Source organism: Sander vitreus, chromosome 1 (assembly GCF_031162955.1).
Source record: "Sander vitreus isolate 19-12246 chromosome 1, sanVit1, whole genome shotgun sequence".
Taxonomy (NCBI): domain Eukaryota; kingdom Metazoa; phylum Chordata; class Actinopteri; order Perciformes; family Percidae; genus Sander; species Sander vitreus.
In genome coordinates, this window is record NC_135855.1 from 16665003 (window position 1) to 16690460 (window position 25458).

Below are 25458 nucleotides of genomic sequence, written 5' to 3' on the forward strand. Positions count from 1 at the left end.
CTTTTTGGTTGTCATCGTATTACTGTACTCCTTCACTTATGCTTCCACCATACATGTGAAAGTGTATACATGTGAAGCATCGTTTTGTGTTTGTTCAAGTACGGTGCCTCTTTTGAATTTTGTGCATTACAATTTCACATGAATGCATACTATATGTAGTCGACCTTGGGTGCTGTATGTGCAATGTGTGCCTGTTAATGTGCCTGTGTTTTTGCCACTCTAGGAGAGGGAGAGGAGGAGGCAACATATAATGCTGATGAAGGCTGTTGAGGCTCGCAAGAAAGCAGAGGTAGCCCATATGCACACAAATAAATGCAGACATACACACACAGTCCACTCCATAAAAAGAGCCTAAGTCATTATTCCCTGGATGGATTCCTGCTTTCTCTTTTTTTTGTTCACTCTTTTCTTCCATTCATTTTTTTTTTCTACACACTTACCAAGTCAAAAGATTCTGGCCCTCAAGCACTTTTATTTGAATGCACAGCAGCATTAGGCTGAATTCTAATACTGCTCAGCAAAGTCAAGTAAACCTTCTTGTCTGTTTTCACACACACACACACACACACACACACACACACACACACACACACACACACACACACACACACACACACACACACACACACACACACTTTGCTTCCTTAATGCTGTCTTGAATTTTGGACTCTCCAGGAGCGTGAGCGCTTGCGGCAAGAGAAAAGGGATGAGAAGCGACTGAACAAAGAGCGTAAACTGGAGCAACGAAGGCTGGAGCTGGAGATAGCGAGGGAACTGAAGAAGCCAAATGAAGACATGTGTCTGTCTGATCATAAGGTAGTTAAGATAGTAGCTGTCAGTGTTGTGGGTATGAAGTTGATCACCTAAAAAAATGATAATCAAATTTTAGTCTATACACACTTTAATGTAATGTAGATTGTCAATTTTTCTCTTATTTAAGTGCTGTTAAATACATTGACTCCTTGGCAGGAGGGTGGCACAGTCACAAAATTCCTGTCAGTCATTATTATTATTATTATTATTATTGTTATTATTGTTATTATTATTATTGTTATTATTATTATTATTATTATTATTATTATTATTATTATTATTATTATTCATAGTACGTTTAACATTTTCGATAAGACCACATGGTAGTGAGCATTTTTATGTGTGGAGTTATGTGCCCTCAAGTGGTTAAAGTAGAGTACTGCATAATGTAAAAATCATGCAGTCATCACCATAAATTGGAAAGCACCATCTTGATAACAGTCAACACATGTGAGATATAATGACAGCGTTTTACCCATTTTCCCATAGATGTTAAAATCATAGATTTCTGTAGTCTGAATTGGATTTAATGTCTCTCTCTCTCTCTCTCTCTCTCTCTCTCTCACATAGTAACACATACAACAACACTCCTTACTTTGCCCACTTTTTCTTTGCAGCCTCTCCCCGAGTTCTCCCGCATTCCTGGACTCATCTTACCAGGACATGCCGTGTCTGACTGCCTGATGCTGATGCAGTTCCTGCGAGGCTTCGGGAAGGTTTTGGGGCTTGATTTGAATGTGGATGTGCCTACCCTGGGCATGCTCCAGGAGGGCTTGCTCAATGTGGGGGACAGCATGGGCCAAGTCCAAGACCTTCTGGTCAAACTGCTTTCTCTGGCAGTCTGTGATCCCGGTTTGCCACCTGGACAAAAGGTGAGCCAGTTCAAAGTTTATGAAGCCATGCATTGTACTTATGTATAATTTTCAACCAGTGGGACCAGCTTGAGAATTATACCTGAGAGGGAAATATGGCACTTATAGCTCTATCTGGTAGTTTTGGTTTACAACATTATAATACATGAGGTTTATTAGTATTGTTATACATTGTTTTACATGCCAAATGTAAGTTTAACTCAGTAAATATGTTACATTGCTTAGATTTTAAATATCCATCAACATGTTGTATATAGACCTTGCACTTATTAAAGCACCTACAATCTTATAATATATCACTTAAAGGATAATGCACCAGTCATTAATTTACTCTGAAAGAGACTTATTCTTAGAATGGGTACTTTTACATTTGATACTTTTATATTAATAACAGTGCTTCTGCATCATTTTAAGCCCAATTTAAATGCAGGACTGGATTGGACTGGAAGTAGCATTGTTTTTATTTCCATTGGGATATTGCTATTTTTGATTATAGTGTTTAGATTTAAGATGTAAGGACTTTTTTCCTGCATTGTGAATAAATGCATACTCAATCAACTTAAAGCCATCAAGTAAGTGTTCAACAAGTTCACTTTATTTGTCGTCCTTTCCTCCTCTATCAGACAAAAACCATGCTGGGGGACCACCTGACCAATGTTGGCATCAACAGGGATAATGTGTCTGAGGTGCTACAGATGTACATGGGAGCCCATTGTGCCAATACAGAGCTGGCCCCTCTAGCCCTCAGTCTAAAAACCAAGGCCTTCCAGGCCCACAAGCCTACCCAGAAGGCCTCCATCCTGGGCTTCCTGGCTAATGAGCTGGCCTGCAGCAAAGCTGTTATCAGGTAGGAGATGTCGCTGAAACTGAAAAGTAAAGTGGGACCAGCCCAACTGTGCACTGTACTTGTTTTCTTAATATATTCTGCGTCAGTGTCACATTGTTGAATGGCTATAAAGTGGTCTACAATACTACCTTTATCTCTGGATTCACATAATTAAAAGCACAAAATATATATTTGTCTACCATGTTCTGTATGAGTTTTATTTTGCTTAACACTGAAGTTATTTATTAGCCACTAATGGTGTGTTTTATTGATGCAATGGAAAATGCTTAACAAAGCTGCAGTAGGGAGCAGTCATTTGAAGTAGAGTCCTTTTTGATTGTAATGAAATTATGCAAGTATTAATTTGTGCTTCGGGGTACTAGCTTCTTAAACTTTTTACTTTGGATAGAGATAGTTGCCAGCCTCCCTGAGCTTTTACTAAATACATTTGTTATTGCTTTCTAAAAATACCAAAAACATGGATGTACATCGGCACAACTGTAACTGACAGGATTGCATTTCCTCTTCCAGTGAGATTGACAAGAACCTGGATCAGATGGCAAACATGAGGAAGGACAAGATAATTATGGAAGGAAAACTGAAGAAGTAAGTTTCCTTTAATCCTAAAAAATAAAAAAAAAATAATGCTTTGATTTTCTGTACACTGTCACGCTGAACCTGTGTGTGTTTATGCAGGTTGAGGACCATTCATGCCAAACGTACTGGGAGGAGGGAGGCCAGTATGGGTGTTGAAGAGAACCAGTCTATTGGCACTCCGTCCTCTGCCGCCAAACGCAAGAGGAAACTGGGCGGAGACAGCGACGATGATGATGATGACGATGACGACAGTGATGACCAGGCAGAGGAGGAGGAGGATGAGGAGGAGGAAGAAATGAAGAAGGTTAAAAAAGTGGAGACATATGATGAGGTAAAAACAATAGATGTATCTATATCCATCTTTAATGGACAGGACAGATAGGTGAGAGAGTGGAGGAAGACATGCATGAAATCGTCACAGATCCGCTCTCTAAACTGACCTTGAATGCTTGCTCACAGACATGTATTTTTTTTTAAGATTATTTTTGGTAGTTTTAGACAGCTGAAGACATGAAAGGGGAGAGAGAGGGGGAATGACATGCAGCAAAGGGCTGCAGGTCGGAGTCGAACCCGCGGCCACTACGTCGAGGAGTAAACCTCTATATATGGGCGCGCACTCTACCAGGTGAGCTGCCCAGGCGCCCTTGCTCACAGACATTTAATATGTTTGTTTTGTCACGCCAGGATGAAGTTGACCAAGCCACCAGTCTGGAGGAGCTGGAGAAGCAGATAGAGAAATTAGCCAAGGTATGTTCTTCTTTAGAATGTCTTTAACGTGCTGTGACAAAGGTAATACCCGTTAACATACATTTTTAAGGACTCAAAACATGAATGCATGGTTATTTGACACTGATAATGTGTGATTAAAAACGGGACACACAGTGAGATTAAAATAAAAGTTCCTTTGAAAGCAATTATGAAAAGATAAATAAATAAAGAATGAAAAAGTATTATTGCGACGTTCGTTTCCCACCAACATTGTACATGGTTATGCAGCACTTCACTGTATGTTGCCATGAAGATGTGTTTATTTTTTAAATACAATTCAATACAATGCATTATAGGTAACACCACAAGCACCTCCTACACTCAGTAGGATAATAGATCAGATTATGAAAGATGATGAAATAGCTACAACCTCGAAATGCTTTATTATACAGTGTGTATTGAAAACAACCATGTGTTTTGTACTTTTTTATGAGCATGTACGCTGACATAGGGCTTTTTGCTAATGAAGGCATTAATTAGCTTAATAAATGATCTCATTAGCATAGCATGTCATACTCAATATATCACAGTGATTAGAAAAGAATGAGGAAGCACTGATTTCCTGAAGGTGTATACGTAAATCAAAATAACAAAGAAATCACAGAGTATGTCTTTTACCATTGCAGCAACATCATCAGACCAGGCGAAAGCTGTTTGAAATATCCCATTCCCTACGCTCCATGATGTATGGACAGGACCGTTACCGCCGCCGGTACTGGGTACTTCCCCACTGCGGAGGGGTCTTCATTGAAGCCATGGAGAGTGGAGAAGGTAGTTACAGTACAACACACACTAGAGTTTGATGAATTCCAATGTTAAGATGCTTCAATTTGCTCATCTGATTGCATAGCACATTTTATGCTCAGTCTGGAAAATAAAAATCATCAGATTTCAGTGTTGCAGGAAGAGGAAGGAAGAAACGTTGTAAATACAAGATTGTTAAGCTGCATGTTCAGCTGTTTTTTGGCAGTGTGAAATGTGCTGATGATTTTTTTAGTTTATCTTTATTCTCTGCGACTAATTTGAGATTGCATCTATAAACTATAATAATCTAACACAACTCTACTTTTCTGCCAAAAGCAAGCATAGAACAATGTCCCAGAATAATCAAACAGTCAGCTGCAATATCAACCACAGTAGTTGTGTTTTCAGCCACATTAACATTGGCCCTGTCATTTCCCTGCAGCTCCAGAGGAACTGGAGGAGGAGCGACAGAGGAGGAGGAGAGCGGTAGAGGAGGTCCAGGTTAAAGAGGAACCTCAGGAGATCGAGTTGCAGAAGGAGAACGCCACCAACCTCGATGGGCAGAGCATTAGAACACAAGGCTTGGAGCAAGAGAACGAAGAGGAAAAGGAGAGGAAGAAAAACGCTACGGCCCTCTTCTACCAGCAGCCGGGCTGTGATTCCAAACTGCGCACATTCCGGGATGACAGCAAGGACGTCGGCAAAGACACTGTGATGGCAGAGGACAAGGAGAGTCCCCATGTGAGACAGAACGGTAGCCCTGTGGGCACTCCTGTTGTCACAAGCACAGTAACATCATCCTCCCCCATTCACAATACCTCTGAGGCGGCAGTAGCAAAAAAACCCTCCATGGTGACCATTAAAGACACTACAAACATCCCTCCCCTAGCCTCAACCTCTTTATCTGTCCCGTGCCTGCCAGTCCCACATGAAAGCCCAGGGAACACTCCTCCAACCTCATCTCCGTACCTGTCATTCCAAGCCAACGACCAGCTACTCAGAGTCTTGACAGAGAGGAGCGGACACTGGTTCAGTCTGCTCCCTCGCAACCCCTGTGACGTCACTTCCATCACCACAACTCCTCCCGCAGCGCCGCGTGTGTCTCCCCAGGCGACCTCTACCCCAGCCAGGCCAAGGTCCCCACCTCAGTCCCCTGCCCTGCCTCTCACCCCTTCTGCTGCTTCAGCCTCGGCCAGCCCGCACCACCCAGCTGGCCTCCTCAACTACCCACTATCAGCCCTGCAGGTGAGGCTGCTGGCCGGAAACAAATAGAGACAGCTGTGTTCTGTACAGTTATTACTGTACCAGATCACCATGTACTAGATCACCTAACCTGTGACTCGCACTTTTATCCTCCTCCACCTCCCTCACCCTTGACTCTTGTTTTTCCTCTTTTCTCCCCAGGTGAAGGCAGGTGCTTCATTGCTAGGAGTTTCTTTCGGAAGCTGGCCCTGTGGCATGATAAGTCCCAGCCTGCCTCTGTGCAGCAGCCCTAGTCCCAGCCCCATGCTGGGTCACTCTCTGGAGGGCAACACAACAGCAAGTGTCTCCAGCAAGAGTGAATCCCCTTTACCTCGCATTGAAAAAACCTCATCCATACCCTCTCCTACCCTAGAGATTCCCAAATCCCTGGACCACACCACACCTCGGCCTATTCCAGATGGTGAGTGACCAAAAAAAAAGCATTGAGAGAAATTAAAGTTGAGGCCACAATGAACCTCCATTTTTTTTAATTGAAAAATAATTCACCCGCCAATCCAAGATAATTAGATTAGGGAACATTCTGCTCTGCTGTACGCAATTGCATGTGGGTATAAGATGGCTGAGTGAAGCGCCTTTTTACAGTGATGTATGTTCGGTGTCTTGTAGTTTACGTGGCTGTTTGTGCTCATTGTCTCAGAGATGCTGACAGGGTGGTGGCGGGTGTCTGACATCGAGGAGCTGAGGGCTTTAGTCGGTGCTCTCCACAGCCGAGGCATGAGGGAGAAGGGCCTCCAGAGGCAAATGCAGAAATACACTGAGATCATCCCCCAGGTCTGCACCAAACACAAAGACGGTAAGTGCCTCAACACCTCTGCTGAGTACATACTCACTGTATATAGCATATATCGGTATGTATATATGTAGAAGGTAGATTATTTTTATAGCAGTAGATACAGATTGCTGATGTTCAACTTAGAAGCATGTCCTTGGTGATCCCTCAGTACACATGCAAGCACTGTATTATTTATGACCAAGCTACTTGAATATCCGTGGATGTTTGGCTACATTGCTCATGTGTTCACCTGCATCGGTGAGTGTGTTTGTGTGTTTGTTCATGACTTACTGTCTGATATCCCTCATGCCGTCCATCCAGTGGCCATGATCGAGCTCCATGAGCTGGAGGAGAGCCAGGTCAGTGTGGAGTCTGTGCGGGGCTGGTGTGTTGAGGAGCAGGCGATGGAGATGGACATTGCCGTGCTGCAGCAGGTAGAGGAGCTGGAGAGGAAGGTCACTGCAGCCAGCCTGCAGGTCAAGGTAAAAAACTCACACAACCCTACACATTTTGTTAGTGGTGTAAGAAACATGTTTAAACATTTAGAGTGGTGTCATCAAAGATCAAAAACATCCGATTTCCTCTCCCAGGGCTGGACATTTCCGGACCCTCAATCTGAGCGAGAGGACCTGGTGTATTACGAGCACAAGCCCCTCACCAAATTAACGCCAGCGTCTGCAAACGTGGGAGACAAGGACCCCAAGGAGCATCCGGAGGAGCGGGGGGAGAAGGGCGGGGTGATGCGTCACCTGGACAACCCGCTGGACATAGCAGTGACACGTCTGGCTGATCTGGAGCGCAACATCGAGAGAAGGTACCTGAGGAGCCCCTTAGGTACCACCATTCAGATCAGGCTGGATAATGTCGGTACGGTCACTGTCCCTGCCCCCGCCCCATCCACTAGTGCTGACAGGGAAGGGTAGGTCATTTCTCCAACCAAAGCTCCCCACTCTCCCACTAAGACCCTCTCCTATCTCTGTGTGTGCTTTGTGTTTCCCATACTACTCAAACAGTGAGGGTCTTTGCTGCTTTCACAGCATATTTTTGTGGTGGCTTGTTGCATTTTGGTTTCTTTGGTCTTGTGCAGTTTCTTGGGTGGGTTGGGGGACTCCACCCAGTTTCATTTCCTGTGTAGGCATTGTTTACTGGCTTGTTTTTTTTCTTCTGCGGTCATCTGCATGGTGTCGTGCATCATTAACCTTGGTTATGGGCATAACCTCATGTTTCCCACTGTACAGTGTACACTTTCACAGGGTTTCACCACATCTGCATGAACTTGCCCTTAACATAACAAAGCCAGTGTGTACCTCTCCTCGGTGCCCCCCAAATCTTCATGCCTGTCTCCGCACAGCTGGAGCTCTTTATGGTCTGCTATCTGATTGGAGGCTGGCTCAGCTGATACAGTTTACTGCTTTGTGTGTGTAGATTCGCCCACATATTCAAGTACATGGTATGTGTACATTTTTGTTTCTCATCATTCCTCCTTATCCTTTGTTAGCGGTGAGGAGGAGGTGGCCCATGGTATGAAGGTGTGGAGGAAGGCGCTGACTGAAGTTCGTAGTGCTGCCCAGTTGGCCATGTGTATTCAGCAACTGCAGAAGTCTATCGCCTGGGAGAGGTCAATTATGAAAGTGGTGAGCAGCATATTTCCACCCCACTAAATAAAAATAAAAATCTATTTAGGAATTGTACACTCGTTTATAATTGATGCACTTGTTTTTTAGTATTGCCAGATATGCAGGAAGGGGGATAACGAGGACCTCCTCCTGCTGTGTGATGGCTGTGACAAAGGCTGCCACACTTACTGTCACAAACCCAAGATCACCTGTATCCCAGAGGGAGACTGGTACTGCCCGGCCTGCATAACCAAGGTATCAGAGCCATCTGTAATGCATTGTCATCTCTCTACAGTTTATCACTTGTAGAGAGAATACTAGCTTGGTATTTGTGCATGTATTTCTTTTTATTTACATCTTCCTCTGAAAAGATATCCACACCATATACAACATTTGCCAATGTTGGTATGTGACAGCCAAAACAGATTAGATTTTTGTATTTAAACTGTCTAAGGATGATATTTTTGCACCAGCCCTCACTAAAAATCCATCCAATCTTATTTTAAGTATTTTGGGGATTTTTTTATGCCTTTATTTGAAAGTAGACAATAGACAGGTGAGAGGAAATAAGGGAGAGAGAGAGAGAGAGAGAGAGAGAGAGAGAGAGAGAGAGAGAGAGAATATAACAAAGGTCCCAAGCCTTCAAAACAACTGCAAGGATTATACAATTCCTGTTTTATTACGTTTCCTCTAATCTTTTATTATCACTATGTCACTATGGGACAATACAACTCTCCATTCACATTTATAACATTCTGAGAAACAACATATTTTATGTTAAGATCAACAGAATGTTTTTATGTAGATGTGGTCAGGGAAGGAACAAATATGTTTGGTGGTGTAAGAAACGACAAATTGAACTAATAGTTTAGAAAAGGCCAATATTAGCATGATAAACACTATACCATTAGTTTTAATGGTAGTGTACCACACCTCAGAGAATGCATTCTTTACTCTGTGCAGGCAAGTGGCCCATCTCCCAAAATCAGAAAACCTCCAAGCAAACCAGTAGCATGCAGCGCAGGAGGTGGTAAGAAAGGTGGAGAGGGGAAGAAGAACGTGAAGCAGGCAGGTAACGGGGAAGTATCGGAGGAGGACCCGGCCAGCGCCAGCAGCACGCCCAAGAAAGCAGCAAAAGACACCAGCAGGAAGAGGAAAACAGAGGAGAGCGCACCTGCTCTGCCAGCAGCCAATCAGGAGAGCCCTGTGTGTGTGAAGCGAGCCAAGACAGCTAGAGACAACAACAGGGACCTGGGATTATGCAGGTATGTTCCCCTCGGCTTGTTCACGCTTGTCTTTCTGTTGAATCCTTCACTTATTTATCACCCTTTTCTAATCACTTGTACAGTCGCTGCCATCTCCTGCAGGACTGTATCAAGACGTTGCAGGGAGCTGATGTTTTTTTTCTCTTTATCAGTAGATACGATTATTTTGTGGTTGAACCCTGAGATTAAAGGTCTTCTCGTAACAAATAGTATTTGGCCTTTTTCCAGTCAGCTATGAGCCATAGTTCATTTTTGGCTAGTGCTGGTTGGTATTAGCCTATAAAAACACACATTATGAAACCCCTTACATGAAATATAAACTTGAAATTGCCCCTAACTCATGTTTTTGTCCAAAGGCAGTAGAAACAAGCTACAAGCACAAAACCGACATTATCATCACCTTTCAAGTTGATATGATGATCTATTTACACATCCAGTGGACACGGAGCAACATTCTCATTCATTAAGAGTTGGGTTTGTGTCAATATAAATTGAATATTCACTTTTCGTTAGCTCTGTTTTTGCTCTCTACCAACTCCTGCTGTGGCCCAAAATGTGAACCAACACAATAAAGTTGGGGGCCATAAAACCAAAACAATGAGCTGAAAGACTCTAGTAAAGCTCTGTAGAGCTGAGGGGAACTGCAGAGTCGTTGTTGTTGTTGGTGATAATTCTCTGTGGGTTTGTTACTACCAGCGACATGTATATTGATCCAGTGTTGTAGTCAAGACCACCTAAACCGAGACCAAGTCATCACCAAGACCAGTGTATCGAGACCGCGTCAAGACCAAGACCAGACGAGTGCGAGTTACACACTGCACGACACGATCAAATGTGGAAAATGCTAACCATAGGCACTCCTCAAATTGATCTGAATGAGCCACACTGCCGTAACAAAACACACACAGAAAACAAATTAGGATTCTTCTTCATTCCCCTCTTTTATTGCCGTAAGTGTATCACGAGAAAGGCCTTGACAAAATAATCAAAAGGCAGTCGTGGTCTTGACCGGTCTTATAATAAAATCCAGAGTCCTCTTTATCTGAGACAGAGACAAGACGGAGTAAAAAAAAGCAGTCGATTCTGAGACGAGACCTTCTCGAGACCAAGACCGATCTCGACTACTACAGCACTGATTTGATCCATTGTTAAAATTAAAAAAGATTGATTATAGCCGCTTTAAAGGAAGAACAGAATGATAAACTTCCCAGTGAAAGACGGCTTGTCATTGTGATACCCACAGCTTTTTCTGTGTCTAACCATATGTGTGCTTATTTGTGTGTGTTCTTAAGGGTACTCCTTGCTGAGTTGGAGCGGCATCCGGATGCATGGCCTTTTCTCACACCTGTCAACCTGAAATCGGTCCCTGGCTACAGGAAGGTCATCAAGAAACCGATGGACTTCTCCACCATACGTGAGAAGCTTGTGAGCAGCCAGTAAGTTCCCGTCACTTCTGTTTGTTCTTTTTCTTCTGAAAGCCTTCAGGGCGTTTGCACAGACATTAAAGTCAGAGTGGTGTTTTTCAGAAAATAAGTTGTACTTCTCACATTAAGACTTTATTTATTTATTTTTTTATCTTCAGGTATCAAAACCTGGAGACTTTCATCATTGATGTCAACTTGGTCTTTGATAACTGTGAAAAATACAATGAAGACAATTCAGACATTGGTCGAGCTGGTCATAACATGAGGAAGTTCTTTGAGAAGCGCTGGACTGAGCTTCTGAAACAAACTAACTAAACGTCTGTTCTGATTTTGCCCATAAACCCATTCAACTTTTCATATCGGAGCACCAGGTTTTACTTTGATTTTTATTTTCTGATGGAGATTGTGGCTTTGCAAGATGGAAGAAGTCAAATCCTTAATAAGGAACCCATGGTGTGCTTAAGAGAGATGTCACCTTTAAAAAAGAAAAAAGAAAAAAAAAAGTCGTTACATAAGGTGCGCTGGATTTTATTACAACAGGGATAATAGCCCCAAAGAGTCCCAGAGAAATGGGGTGTCGTAGTGCAATACCATTCCCTGTCTCAGAACACTGCACTGAATAATCCTCAACTGTCACTGATGTGTCTGCGCTAGAATACTTTCCACTACTTGTAAATAGTCTTTTGTTATTTAATCGTATTATAGTGAATGTATTTAATTTTGTAATAATTATTTATGAATCAAGGTCCACTTCATTTTCTATGAAAAGGAAGAATCAGCAGAACTGCTTTGAATTAAAAAAAAGGAATGTGTCTTTGTGTTATAATTTTTCTCCCAAATATCAAACAAAGCCAAGAAAAGAAAAAAAACTGTTTACACTGTTCAGTGCTTTTGGGGCATCAGAGGACTGTATTCATTTGTTCAAACTGTAATACTGCATTTATTTACAGGAACAGCAGAGGAACAGTTAGACAATGGTGATTCATGTGTATATACTGTTTATTAATGTCAATATTATGTCTTGTTTGGAACGATGTGTAAAAAATTGTTTAAGAATATTAAGATATTGTTTATGCCTTAGAATGATTGTAGCATTCTATTTTAGTGAACGTGATGAAAACATTATCATAAATATTGTTTGTACAGTATATACATATCCTCTGCAAACACTGTGGTATCCTTAATCTTGGTAGTGCCTACCCTTCCAACAGGGGCATGTAGAGGATGTTATTGTTTTTAGTTTTCATTCTTATGACGAAATTATTTTTTTTTAATATGATTTCAATTCAACAAGGCCTCCAAAGTTGGACAGTGATACAGAAATCATTCCTCATCATCCATAGCAGAAAAAAAAGGAACAACAAGCATTCAGTCATGCTTCCATGATGCATTTCCTCGTAATCTGCCACAATACAGAGGACCTAAGGCCATTTGTAACCACTGTGTTGAACCTTGCTGTGTGTTGTGGCCTGATGGAGGCAGCTAGATTTTTTTGTACCCAAGTCAAGAGTACTTGAAGTTACTTTATTTAAGATATTGTGGAATAAAAGTATCATTCTTTTGTAGAAGCTTTATTTTTCACTAGTGTGTGGCACGGACCTATTAAAAGGATGTTTTTCAACGGAAAACGACTTCAACTTGTTTTATTTCAATTCCATCCTACGGAACTGCTTTTGATAAAATGCGTGGTACAGTAGATGTGTGTAGTAATCCTTTTTATTCTCCTTTTTATTAGAAATCATGTATGCATTTATGACCACAATCTGATTCTGAGTTTAATTTCAAGGTGTAGAGACTATTGCATAAGGGCATGTTTTCTCAAGCTTAAGATTCGAAAGTTTGTAAAAAAGTTTATCTGTTGTCAGTTGTGGAAGAAGTATTTAGATAATTTACTTAAGTAAAAGTAGCATTACCACACTGGGATATTCTCCGTAACAGGTCCAAGTCCTGCATACGAAATCGTGTAAGTACAGAAGTATTGGAAAGAAAATGTACTTTTCATTCAGAACTGCTACTGTCAGTTTTACATTTAAAGCATTAACATGTAATCAGCATTTTATTGTAGTTGTTTGAGGTGGCGCTAACTATAACTAATTTATATAATTTTGAGTAGTTTATTGCATAACAATACATCATATTTTATAAACCGATCATATGTTTTGTCGGTAGCTGTCTTAACCTGAAAAGTAACCAGTAACTATAAGGCTGTAAAATAAATGCATATATGCATATATATATATATATATATATATATATATATATATATATATAATCCCATTTAGTCAGAAGTTTAGGGGAAAAAAGCTCTACAGTTTCCACAAGTTGAATACTTTTTTGTTGTTAACAAAGTGACTTGAGATTTAGCTCTATGAGAAAAGGTAAAACATAAGGAAGTGAGTTAGAGAATTTCTGCTTGTGAATAAAACATTTGGCATAGGCCTATAGAATAATGAAATTAATTAAATATTATTATATTTCCCAAATTATCATAGAAACGGATAATATGTTTATGGTTTAAAGAGTAGACAAAGTTAGTGGGTTCTAAAAAGTAAGACTCCAAATCTGTCCAAAATCTTTTGGATATTTCACAAAAAAAAAAAAAAAAAAGGTGGGAAATTGTTTCAATATTCTGTTTACAAAATGTACAGGAAGAGTCAATGGCTCAAATCTAGAAACAAGATGATTAGCAGGGTATAGGTTAGGTACAGTTCTGAGGAGTTTATGTTCTCACTTTTAGAGAGACCATACATACTCGAGACACCAACTAGCTAGAGGGTGACGTAACCCGCATTACGTCACAGTCAGCTGTTCGATGAGGAAGTAAACAACATTCAACTGAAGGGACAACACGGCGGAGAAAGGTGAGCACATTACTAAAGTTAGACGTAGCTAACATTTCAATTAGATGTAATGTCATTTACCGTCTGAGTTTGCTTGTTGGGCTGTTTATTGTCACAGTTTGTTTCCCGCAGGTGAATAATATTTGACTTTATAACATGAAGTATAAAGTTGTTTCTCGGCTCTGCTGCACTGTTAGATGAGCTTTAGCTAACGTTGCGGTCTCTACAGTATTTACTGGTGTTTGTCTTGACAGCCCAACCTAGTTTACTTTTCCAGATAAAAATATATCATATTAGTCCATGAATATCCCTCACAATTTCTAAAAGGCCAAGCTGATGTCTTGTTTTGTCCAACCAACAGTCCAAAGATATTCAATATACAATCTTATAAAACGGAGAAATGCAGCAAATTGTCACATTTGAGAATCCAGAACATGCACGTTTTGCAACAAATCGATTAACTGACTAATAATCTCAGTTCAAATGTTGTTTATGGTTAATAATCAGCATTAACACCGGAAAGACTTGCAGTATGACTTGCAATTTGCTCATCAAGACTTGTGACTGGACCTGGACTCTCCCTTAAGGACTTGAGACTTGCCCCCAAAAGATTAAAAACAAGAACAATGTGAGTTTATCAGAAAATAATAAAAAAAAAAAATGTCTCTGTGTCATGTCTCTGTGAATCTGGTCCCCAGGTATTTGGATTTAAATGAATCATTTTTCCTTTTATATAATGCTTTTCTCGTTCCCTCTATGTGAACTTTAGGACCGGCTCTCCAAATGACGTCTCTGATTTGCACTTTACAAGACCATCGAGACGATGTCAACTGGTGTGCCTTCTCTGGCAAACTGTTTGCCACATGTTCTGGCGACAAAACTCTCCGGATGTACAACACCTGTGACTTCTCGGAGCTGCCCTTTTCACCGCTGTCAGGACATGGCTACGGCGTCCACTGCTGCTGCTTCAGCACCTGCGGACAGTTCCTCGTCTCGTGTTCGACCGATGCAACCACAATGGTTTGGTCCACGGTCACGGGTGAGATCGAGGCCGTCCTGGAGCATCCTGGGCGTAGTCCTGTGAGGATCTGTGCGCTCTCTCCTGACTCTGCTCACCTGGTTTCTGGTGCATCTGACGGCACTTTGGCTCTGTGGGATTTCCCCTCCAAACAGCTGCACAGGTACATTTGATAACTTACATTTGACAAGCAATTTGAAAATCAATTACAAGGTTATAAGTTTGATTTCAGATGTTCTATTTCTGTGGACATTTCATAGACTGAGTGATTGATAGATTAATTAGTAGAATATTCAGCAGATCAAATGATAATGAAGAGAATTTGGTAATTGCAGGCTCACTATTTATACAGATATACAGCACTGTGAAAGTCTCTTTCATGACTCGACAAAGGGAGCTGAAAACCTCAGTGCCAACATCTCTCCTCACACTGTTTGCAGTTACTTGACACAATATTTGCACTATCCTGACAGATTCTAGTTACATGCAGGTAATAATATTTAATGAAACTGAAGTGCACCAGTCGATGCAGCTGCTGTTGGTTGTGTTTTTGTAAAGGACTGGAGCAGTGTCTGACACGACAATGGTAGCCTGCTCCTTCAGCCCCTGCAGTCAGGTGTTTATGAGTGGCTCCAGCTACGGGGACCTGCGTCTGTGGGACCTGGACATGAACCAGCTCCTTGCAGAAAAAAATGCCCACGACCTGGGGGTCACCTGCTGCATCTTTGCTCCCAACATCCTCAGTGGTGAGAACCATTGCTGCGTGTTTATCAACTACGGCTCAGTCAGAAGTTTTTGGCAGCATTTAGGAGTAAAGAAATCATAAGAACACAATCGAAATTACTCAATTTTCACATAAACTTCTAATGTAATTTGTTTTTGGCAAGATTCCCTCAAATTTGGTTACTGAACAGTTTGACAGAGATATGTACAGAGGCTGGACATTTTACAGTTGAACAAAAAGTTTTATCAAATATGTGAGCAAAAGTAAATATAAGATACATTAACGTTTCATTTTGCCCAGTAATTTACTGGAAATTAAATCTATGAATATAACTATGATTAAGAAAAAATAAGGGTTGACTGTACATGGAACTGCAGCCTATAAAACGCTGCAATTTCATTTTGCATATCTGTCAACATATATAACTATATCTCTGATGAGCCAGTTTGGGCTGATAATATCAGTTGGGTTTTACATAAAGCATGCATGTCTCTTAGTTACAGTTACTGTCACATTCTTAAAACACATCCCTTTATAGAAGATGGTAGTATAGGAGGGGGGATCACTGTAATATTGACATCCACCATTTTCGAAGTTTTGTCGAAATCACGTCAGTTGGGAGCACAGCTGATCTGTTTGGCCGTTGTCTAATTTCACTGTTGGGAGCCAATAACATCTACCGACTGATTGTTGTTGTCTGTGAAAGATCGATTACAGTCTGTGATTTGTTTGGTGTCATGCAATCTTATTTTGTTTGTTTGTTTGTTTAAAAAAATATTTTTTTATTTGACAGGGCAGCTTAAGACAGGAAAGGGGAGAGAGAAGGGGAACGACATGCAGCAAAGGGCCGCAGGTCAGAATCAAACCCACGGCTGCTGTGGTGAGCTAGCCAGCTAGCAGGTGAGCTAACCAGGCGCCGCTGTTTATCTGTTTTTGTCTTTTTAGGTGGTCAAGTCGTGCAGTTTCGTTTGGCGTCCTGTGGACAAGACAGTCACCTGAAGATCTGGGCCATTAACAAGTTCAGCTCAGGAGGTAGAGTGACGTATGTTTACCTGTCTTTGCATACTGAATGATCTCTCGCTAGCTCACAGGATCCTTTCTGTCATAATTACAACCTCCTATGGTTATCAGCTAAGATTGTAAACCTGGGTTGTCCTTGTACGCTGTTCCTGTGTTGCAGGCCATGTCTGTGGTTAACAACTGTTGCCATACAAGGCAGAATTATGTTTTAATATGTAGGTGTTGTTATAGTCTGGACAGTAGATAATCTGAGGCATGGCTCTGTGTTGGAGAAACTCCACTCTGCACATACACTACTTGTCTAGACTTGAGACAAGAGTCTGAGACAGAATATTGTTGTGTGTGCAGTTTCCGTATCATCTAACTTCAGTCTGATTACAGCCCTCAGAGGCATAGCCCTTCATTTGTGTAACTGGGTTATAATATATCAGCACCAGTATATCAAAACAAATCACTGGTGCTGCCAAAATAAAAGTACATTTTATTTTAAAGAAATCCAGAGCTGCCTGTCCAAGCCTTTTTTTCTGGGGTTTTCACGCTATTAAGTGCTTGTATTTGTGTACAGATTTAGCATATACAATTTTCTCTTAAGGTAACTGTATCATTCATCACTCACAGCACAATCGGGTCTTCATAAAGAAATGTCTATCCTGTAATATGGCTTGCGGGTCAGTTTGACATCAGTCAGGGAAAAGTCTTGACTTATTGCGTGTATAACTATAATTATTGTCTCTCTCTCTCTCCCTCTTGCAGGATATAAGATGCAGCTGCTGCACACATTAACGGGCCAGTCGGCTCCGGTCCTCTCCTGTGCCTTCTCCTCAGATGGGCAGCTGCTTGCGTCTGGGTAGGATCTTTAACAGGGTTAAGGAAGCGTACTGGTGACTTTGAATGTTTTAGCCTCTTAATACAGATTGTATATATTCTATTAATTTCTGACAACCATTTTCCAAAGCTTATGTTAGGTTTTTAGATTGATTTTAGCCAATATTTTCGGTTGGTGCCAATGCAGTATGAAAATCAGCCTGCCAAGACTTAAACTTGCTTAAAATAGGATCACAGGATCATTTAATCGTCCTTACCTACAAATTACGCTAATATTGCATAGTAATGTTATTTTGTGGTGAGTTTGTGACTGTTGCGATTGGACAAATGCCTGAGCAGTCATTGGTCAATCAAAGTCCTGGCAGCTGCAATATTTCTAATACATTTTCAACCAATGGCTGCCTGAAAAAAAAAAAATATTTTGGTAAACTTTGAGAAACTCTTTTAAGAAAAACAATCATATACAAATTGTATGTGATGGACTAAAAAATGCAAAACCACCTGCCTGTTTCTTTACCAGACACATTCAAAATGTTTCTAACCCTCCTGATTCCCTCAAAACATTGCTGTAGTTTCAAGCCATGTGCTTAATCTATATTTTACATGAATCTCTTGATCTTCAATAGATCAACACCAATGTCTTGAACTATTTAGGATCAAGCACAACTCAATTATAAGAAGGCAGTACTTCAGTGGAACCACTGGAGGGAGACATGGTTTGCTTTATCCCTGTGTGTACGTGGATCTGAACATGCTGTACCAAATAGTCAGTTGTTTGAAATATTGCTCACATAGTACACCACCCCCAGACAGTCACTCGGGTAATATCGGACCATTCTTATGTAGGATTTTAAAATGAAAGGTTTTGAAAATGTCCAATTAAAGCTATATTTCAACTTTTTTTTCAGGCTGAGCAGAAAAAAACCCTGAAACCTCCTGTTTAGACGGACTCATTTTACCTCAGAGTGATAGTACACCACCCCCAGACTGTCACTCGGGTAATATCGGACCATTATGATGTAGGATTTTAAAATTGAAGGCTTTGAAAATGTCCAGTTAAAGCTATTATTTTAATATTTTTTTTTAAATATAGCTTTAATTAGCAGTCTGAAAAATAGTTAAAATATATCTTTAATAGGACATTTTCCAAACCTTTATATTCTAAAATCCTACATCAGAAGGGTTTCGGTATTACCCGAGTGACAGTCTGGGGGTGGTGTACTATCACTCTGAGGTGAAATGAGTCTGTGTTAACAGAAGGTTTTGTTTTTAGAGCAGCCTAAAAAAAAAAAAGAGTTAAAATATGGCTTTAATTTGACATTTTGAAAGCCTTTAATTTTAAAATCCTACATCAGAATGGTCCGATATTACCCGAGTGACAGTCTGGGGGTGGTGTACTATCACTCTGAGGTGAAATGAGTCCAACTAAACAGAAAGTTTTGTTTTGAGAGCAGCCTGAAAAAGAGTTAAAATATGGCTTTAATTAACAGCCATGATTTTATCTTTTATCCCTTCAGCTCTGTGGACAAAACTGTCACAGTCTATGATGCTGTGAGTACCCCTTCTTTCTATTGATAGACTTGTTATTTTCTGCTCCATTAATAACACAATGTTCATATTTGCTTTTGTGCTGCACTTTGTCTGTTTGCAGAATAATGCAGTTTTGCTTTACACACTGAACCAGCACGAGAGGTAAATACCCACTTTATGTGGTTAAGTTTTGTTGACTGGACTTTTTCATTGAATGAAAGCATGAATTTCAAAAGTCCCAAGGTGAATATGTTAATTTCTCTCTCATCCTGCCAGACAGGATATCTTTTATATATATATTTATTCTGCATTAGTTATTTATTTATTATACTGGATATTCTTATAAGTTCCTTCACATATTTGTGTTTTGACAAAATTCTCATATTAAGATAAATTAAACATTTATACTCCACCACATACACGCTAGGGGCTCTATTTTAACGATCTAAGCGCACGTCGTGAAGCGCATGGCACAGGTGCGTTTAAGGCGTGTCCAAATCGACTTTTGCTCGTTTGACGGCGGAAAAAAGGGTCCGTGCGCCAGGCGCGTGGTTTAAAAGGGTTGTTCTTAGTGTCTTCATTAATTCATAGGTGTGTTTTGGGCGTAACATGCAATAAACCAATCAGAGTGTCATCTCCCATTCCCTTTAAAAGCCAGGCACGTTTGTACCTTGGCGCATTGCTATTATGATGATCTTTTGCATGTTTGTGTGCTGCTGTGTTTCCCTGTGTGTGTGTGTGTGTGTAATAAGTATAGTGTGTGTGCACTGTGCATGAGCTTAGGCGCATTTTACTAATTCTCTGTTAAAATAACAGTGAAATGCTGTGCTATTGACTTTAAACCAGGTTTTTGTTGGTCAATGGCGCAATCACTTACCGCTACCTCAAGATAGCAATACGCCAAGAATTCACCTGAACACACCTCCCTGTAAGACCAGCACGCCCATGGGCGCAAAGGTGGGCGCAGGTGCATTTGCTATTTAAACGATGTGTGCGCTGGACGGGAAACTGACAACTGTGTCGGTCTTAAACTAGCGGAGACACTTGCGTTGGGCTTTGCGCTGCGCCAGGTGCAAGATAGGGCCCCAGATGTTGTTTGTGCAGAACTCCTAAAAGAGATCTTTCACATAGTTTCTCTGGCAACTGGTGGTAACTGTTCTGTTTACAAACAAACAAAAGCTCAGTCTGTCTTTAATAAACATATTTCTGGGGAAAACTTACTGCAAGATGCTTTGCCATGCCAACACTGAAGAATAAAAAGAAGACAAATATCATGAGACGTCACATTGAGATATTTCCACACTATTTTTATTATGTTTTGATGCCATACATTGTTACATAAAACACGAGCAGTAAATGTCAGACTTCAACATTTGACCAATGGCCACTCATTTACAACAAGATCTCAACACAGACAGCATCTTGAATAGATTATGACCCAGTGAGGTCACAAAACACGCATTTATCATTTTCAGAAAAAGGTAGGACGGCTCTCACTGCGTCTCTTCCCCCTACACATACACATAGACACAACCCACAGCTGAATGATCACACTTACAAGCTATTTAAGTCCATCCAGCCACCTGTGATTGAAAGGCTGACCGCTCACTTCCTTTCAGTGGGGCAAATGAAAGTCATTTTGGAAGATCACTAACTGAAGTGGAAGTAGACGAGGCAAGTTGAGAGAAAGTGGATAAAAGGCAAAAAGTGAACCACAACACCTGACACAGTGCCTCTTGGAAACTCATTTGACTTTAGAAAAACTGATAAAATAACAGTTTGAGAGTATCTTGAGGTTGCCTTTCTCTAAATTCTCATTGGAGGTTTTTAAAGACGTTGATTGAAGCCATGGTGCTTTTGTGGATCAACATTTCTGAGCGATCCAGCTTAGGTTTTAGAGAGATTGTCCTCATTAACGTTGCTTTGACTTTCTTGAATCTCCTGAAAATTTCATTTGGATCCTTATTTAGATCTTAGGGCAGCCTTTGACGTGGTAAGCTATCACTGAATTGGCCCTCTGATGGAGAACATTTGCATCACTGCCACATAAGTCTGGTATTGAGCCGTAGTGTCCACCTTTTAACCCTGTAAGCCGAACTGCAGCCTCAGACCCTGAGGCAGCTGGCCTTATAGCTGCTACAAAGCTCAGGACTAAGAGTTGGGGCTTTTGGCTTAAGCTTCTGAATGCTTTTAGTGGAACTGCTTAAGGATCTGATGCTCACAGAATCACTGTTATCTTTAAAGTTACTTCTTACTTTTACAGGTTTTATGTGCTTTAAAAATCATGTATATATTGATATATTAGGAATATATTTGCCTTTGATTCATACCTCTCAATACAAACTTTTCTTTTTTAGCCCTTTAAGGGTTTTTTTTCTGTTATTACATAGAGAAGGTTACACCTTGTTGTTAACAGCCCTAACGTGCAGGTTCTGTCCTCTGCTGCAGGTACGTGACGGCATGTTCCTTCTCTCCAACTTTACCTCTAATTGCTACAGGATCTATGGATAAGACTGTAAACATCTGGAGGCTGGAGGACAGATGCAATGACCATGGTGGGTAACACACACACACACACACACACACACACACACACACACACACACACACACACACACACACACACACACACACACACACACACACACACACACATCACTCCAATAGAGTAACATCTATATATTTTGATGATTAATTACATTTGTTTTGTCTTGTCATCTATTTTTGTGTCTGTCTCCTTTGCCGAACCTTGTGTCCAATGGAAAGCTGGGAAGTCGTTGCCTGGTTAGTTTTTCATTTTTCATTTTAAATATTTATTTTTACACTTGACACTTAAAAGGCAGGGACAGACAATGCCAAATGTACAGTCCATACTAGTTAAATCTTTAGCAGAGTTGCTAGTAGCGTTTAATTTGTCCATGTGTTGAGATGTTGTGTGAAACTGGTTTCATCTTGTTGTGAAGAGCACATGTGTTGTGAACAAGAGTGCTCTCTTTCCTTAATCTCTCTTCAGTCTCAAGTTTGCTGAAAGAATGCATTGCATTTCTCATGTTTACTTTTTCTGTGTGTTCTAGAACAGTCTGCGCTGACATCAAGTGAAGGTAGGAAGGAAGAAAATATGCCTTACTGTATATTGTACTACACTGGGGGGCCTGTAATCAGTAAACATGACTTAATGAGACCCCACTGTTCAAACAATATGTGCAAAAAACCTTATCATAATTGTCATAATTGGGAATCGGCATATGTTTGCCAGTGGGTGCAAAGTCCAAGTTTGGTTTAGCATTTCTGTCTGCAATGTACAAGCTCCTCTGTCCATCAAAATGTCGATGAACCCTCCAGACATTTCTTTATATCTTTACACAAGCCGCGCTAGCCACAGCCCCCTAATCAATAATTAGTCAGCAGGATTTCAGGATAGTGTTGCATGGAGAACATTTGGCCATTTTTCAAAAGGTGCTGCAGCTGACAAGGACTGAGTGTCTCACTTTGCCTCACCCTCTCAGGGAGAACCTCAGCAGGCCGATCCAAGCTGCTGGTCAGCGATTGGTCGGAGGGGGATGTGTCAGCGTGGCTGGTGGACGAAAGCCTCGAGGGATTGGTGGACAAATTCAGGGCCAACAACATAGATGGGACAGAGCTGCTCAGTCTCACCAAGGAAACACTGGCGTCAGAGCTGCACATAGGTGAGGAAGCATCACACACTGCTCAGCGGGTGTAATGCCACTTCCTCAGCCCCTCGTTCTCTCATACATACTAATGCTCGCTTTTGCCTGAAATGTAAGAATATAAAACCAGTGTTATGGGTATTACACGCCTGTTCTCTTGTCAGAATGAACATGGATGTGTGTGGATTAGGATTTTTGTACCTATTTACATGGATAAAAGGCGGCACATTAAATTAAAGTAAGGGTGAAGGAATGATGGATGTTTTAGTCAGCAAGATTACATAATATTAGGCTGCACTGCAAAATTACTCAGCTGTGCCTCAGCAGTTCTGATGTTAATCTGGAGCAATTCATGAGTTACATTATTTCCCATAAGGTATACAGTGGATTTACACCTAATATACCGTAATTAGGCCCCCTTGGTTATTTCCAAGTCTGTCTGAAATGTTTGTTTATCGGTTCTATTTTTATCAGGTATATTTTGTGGCTATTTTCTGAAATATTTGCAACCACAAGGCTAAAGTAGGAGTGTTGTGGATGTCAGTCTACCAGCTAGGCCAGTGTTTGTCATGTAGTTGTCAGCAAATGTTTGTTGTATTGCCATGTCGTCATTTCCATCCCACAGTGGCTGTCAATCACTCCTCAGTTTACACAGCTCCAGCGCTGTTACAGCTTGTGTTCACATTGTTCTGTTTTTAGTAACGTTGCGCAAATCCCATCTTCTGAGCAGAACTAACTTAGGAGAACAGAATTGAGTAGCAACATGTTTTATCTCAGCAATGAAAGACAGCCATATTTTACAAAGGTGGGAGTGAAATCAATAATTTTCTTCTAAAGAAGCAGAATAACGAAATGAAAGTGTACCAGTTAGATTATCAGGGAGTCTACAAAGAGCACTGTGTACAACGTTAGTTAACTCTTTATTTTATGAGATCATTAACTTCTAAATTTGAATAAATGTTTCTAATTACTCAGGCAGTCAGGTTCTGCAACACAATGTTACTTAAAGAACAGTATTCAAACTAAAATGCACTTGAGTGCCTGCTTAGTATTTAACTTTGAATTGGACAGTCAGCAGACGTGATCTGCTCCCACCATCTTCTCTCTCACCCACGCTCACATTTACCATCCATGAGTGAAAAGTGTTAAACGCAGGAAAAACAAATGCTCAAAATTGATATATATTGATGTGATTGCATATGTTAGTGTTTGGGTCAGTTCAGCTTGTTCCTCTTGAGGCTCCAGTGGTTTCTATTGTAATGAGAGCACACAAAGTCTGTTTTCTTTTCGAGTAAATTTCCTTATTCTCTTGCTCGTGTGTGTGTGTGTGTGTGTGTGTGTGTGTGTATAGAGTCAGTAGGCCTGCGCAGTAAAATCCTGAGGAAGGTGGAGGAGCTGAAGAGTGATTCAGTATGTTCAGGCATTCCTGATGAGTTCCTGTGTCCAATCACCAGGGAGCTGATGAGGGAACCAGTCATTGCTGCCGGTAGGCGAAGATCAGACATTTTTCACTTAACATAATTTACATAAAATGACACAACACATAAGTTAGAGTCAGCTCTTGGGACTCTATAGTTGTCTGTTTCTTCAGTATAAACAGATTTGCTTGTATTTAGGGGTCCAAGCCCGAGGCTGCTGGGAACCGCGTTTGCAAGGCAACGCAGTTCACAGATCCAGCGGAGCTGTGGAACCCTATTGTTTTCCTAAGAAAAAACACGTTTGGCCCTATAACTCCTGTTACTGTACCAAATTTGGCAAAGATCGGCCATAAGGGGGAGCTATAATCAACGTTTTGGCCCATAACTCAATCAATGTAAATGGGAAATTTGCAAAGGCTATGTACTACAGACGTTGAAGCTCACGCCTCACAATATTTCCTGACATTTGCCTCCCCACCGCATCGCGCCTTGGGTATCGCTTTTGCATGCTGGGCGGGTCGTCGGGGGCGGGTCATAACTGCTTGCAGTTCTAGTTGTTTGTGTAATTAGAGTAAACTATAAACATTTGCCAACAGATGGATACTCGTATGAAAGAGAGGCCATCCATAGCTGGATCAACCATAAGAACCGCTCCAGCCCCATGACCAACCTCCCCTTACTGACAACTCTGCTCACCCCTAATCACACCCTGAAGATGGCTATTGCCCGCTGGAAGACCAGCCACTAGCATCTGAAAGACCTTTGACCCACCCACATATTTCCCCCAAAGTAGAAAGAAATCACAGTATTTCAGGTACAGGTGCATTTGATTTTCTTCCATTTGAGGCATCTGGACACTGTGGGAGTTTCTTTGTTGCATTAATTTATGAAGTTGAGATTTGGCATCTTAAGCTACAAAGAGAGTGAATATTGGACTTACATTTACCGTGTGGCCACAAACACAACTCCAAATGAATGATCATGTTGCTCCATAACTGCTGGATGTGTAAATAAGCAACTGTAAGCCAACAAGTTCACCATATCAACTTACAAGGTAATATGTTAATGTGTTCACAGCTTGATCTCAACATGGATCTCTTTGCATTGCTAAAGGTTAGACATTCTTCACCAGTCACTCATTTACTTTATTTGTAGCACACAAGTGGTTTCTTTTGGCTGATAATGGCCAGTTTTCTGGTATGTTAATAATAATAAAAAAGTGAGTTCTTCATTAGTGCTGTACAGAAAACCATATAACCATAAAAAATAATACAAAATGTCAACAACACTGTAGGCTCCTTATTTCTTTTTAAAAAGTCATAAAGTGTATATGAATAACACTAAAACCTTACCTTACACAGGTTGCTATTTTGCTCATTTATTATCTTAAAATGAGTTGCACGGGGCGACCTCTAGCTCACCCAGTAAGAGCGTGCGCCCCATGTAGGAGGAGTC

General features: G+C 40.9%; 2 protein-coding genes across 15 annotated transcripts in view; both read left to right on the forward strand.

Annotated features, from left to right (window-relative positions):
• Positions 1–12588, forward strand: part of baz2ba (bromodomain adjacent to zinc finger domain, 2Ba) — a 68409-nt gene extending 55821 nt beyond the window's left edge. For 9 of the 14 annotated variants that reach the window (XM_078246170.1, XM_078246179.1, XM_078246137.1 and 6 more), the window contains 18 exons: positions 224–289; positions 676–816; positions 1431–1685; positions 2309–2532; positions 3043–3117; positions 3208–3439; positions 3793–3855; positions 4503–4647; positions 5063–5865; positions 6025–6283; positions 6521–6676; positions 6977–7137; positions 7246–7574; positions 8154–8289; positions 8380–8526; positions 9235–9536; positions 10829–10972; positions 11119–12588. In XM_078246170.1, the coding sequence (XP_078102296.1) occupies positions 224–289; positions 676–816; positions 1431–1685; positions 2309–2532; positions 3043–3117; positions 3208–3439; positions 3793–3855; positions 4503–4647; positions 5063–5865; positions 6025–6283; positions 6521–6676; positions 6977–7137; positions 7246–7574; positions 8154–8289; positions 8380–8526; positions 9235–9536; positions 10829–10972; positions 11119–11275 (3795 nt within the window). In that variant the 3' untranslated portion in view covers positions 11276–12588. The remainder of the gene's footprint in view (positions 1–223; positions 290–675; positions 817–1430; positions 1686–2308; positions 2533–3042; positions 3118–3207; positions 3440–3792; positions 3856–4502; positions 4648–5062; positions 5866–6024; positions 6284–6520; positions 6677–6976; positions 7138–7245; positions 7575–8153; positions 8290–8379; positions 8527–9234; positions 9537–10828; positions 10973–11118) is intronic. The other 5 variants (XM_078246198.1, XM_078246251.1, XM_078246224.1 and 2 more) reach the window with 1 other exon arrangement.
• A 1151-nt stretch (positions 12589–13739) lies between these two features.
• wdsub1 (WD repeat, sterile alpha motif and U-box domain containing 1) lies at positions 13740–25291 on the forward strand. Its single transcript, XM_078246278.1, has 14 exons — positions 13740–13821; positions 14570–14981; positions 15377–15564; positions 16336–16395; positions 16488–16574; positions 17316–17409; positions 18905–18938; positions 19039–19079; positions 21366–21472; positions 21684–21701; positions 21992–22018; positions 22424–22603; positions 23937–24071; positions 24600–25291. Exons 2-14 carry the CDS (start codon positions 14584–14586, stop codon positions 24749–24751), a joined length of 1521 nt encoding a protein of 506 aa, XP_078102404.1. The 5' UTR covers positions 13740–13821; positions 14570–14583; the 3' UTR covers positions 24752–25291.
• The last annotated feature ends 167 nt before the right edge of the window (positions 25292–25458 follow it).

Coding starts and splice junctions, on each gene's coding strand:
- wdsub1 (XM_078246278.1), top strand. CDS start 14,584: ATGACGTCTCTGATTTGCACTTTACAAGACCATCGAGACGATGTCAAC. Junction 16,575..17,315: donor TAACAAGTTCAGCTCAGGAG/GTAGAGTGACGT, acceptor TCCCTCTTGCAG/GATATAAGATGCAGCTGCTG. Junction 22,604..23,936: donor GGCGTCAGAGCTGCACATAG/GTGAGGAAGCAT, acceptor GTGTGTGTATAG/AGTCAGTAGGCCTGCGCAGT.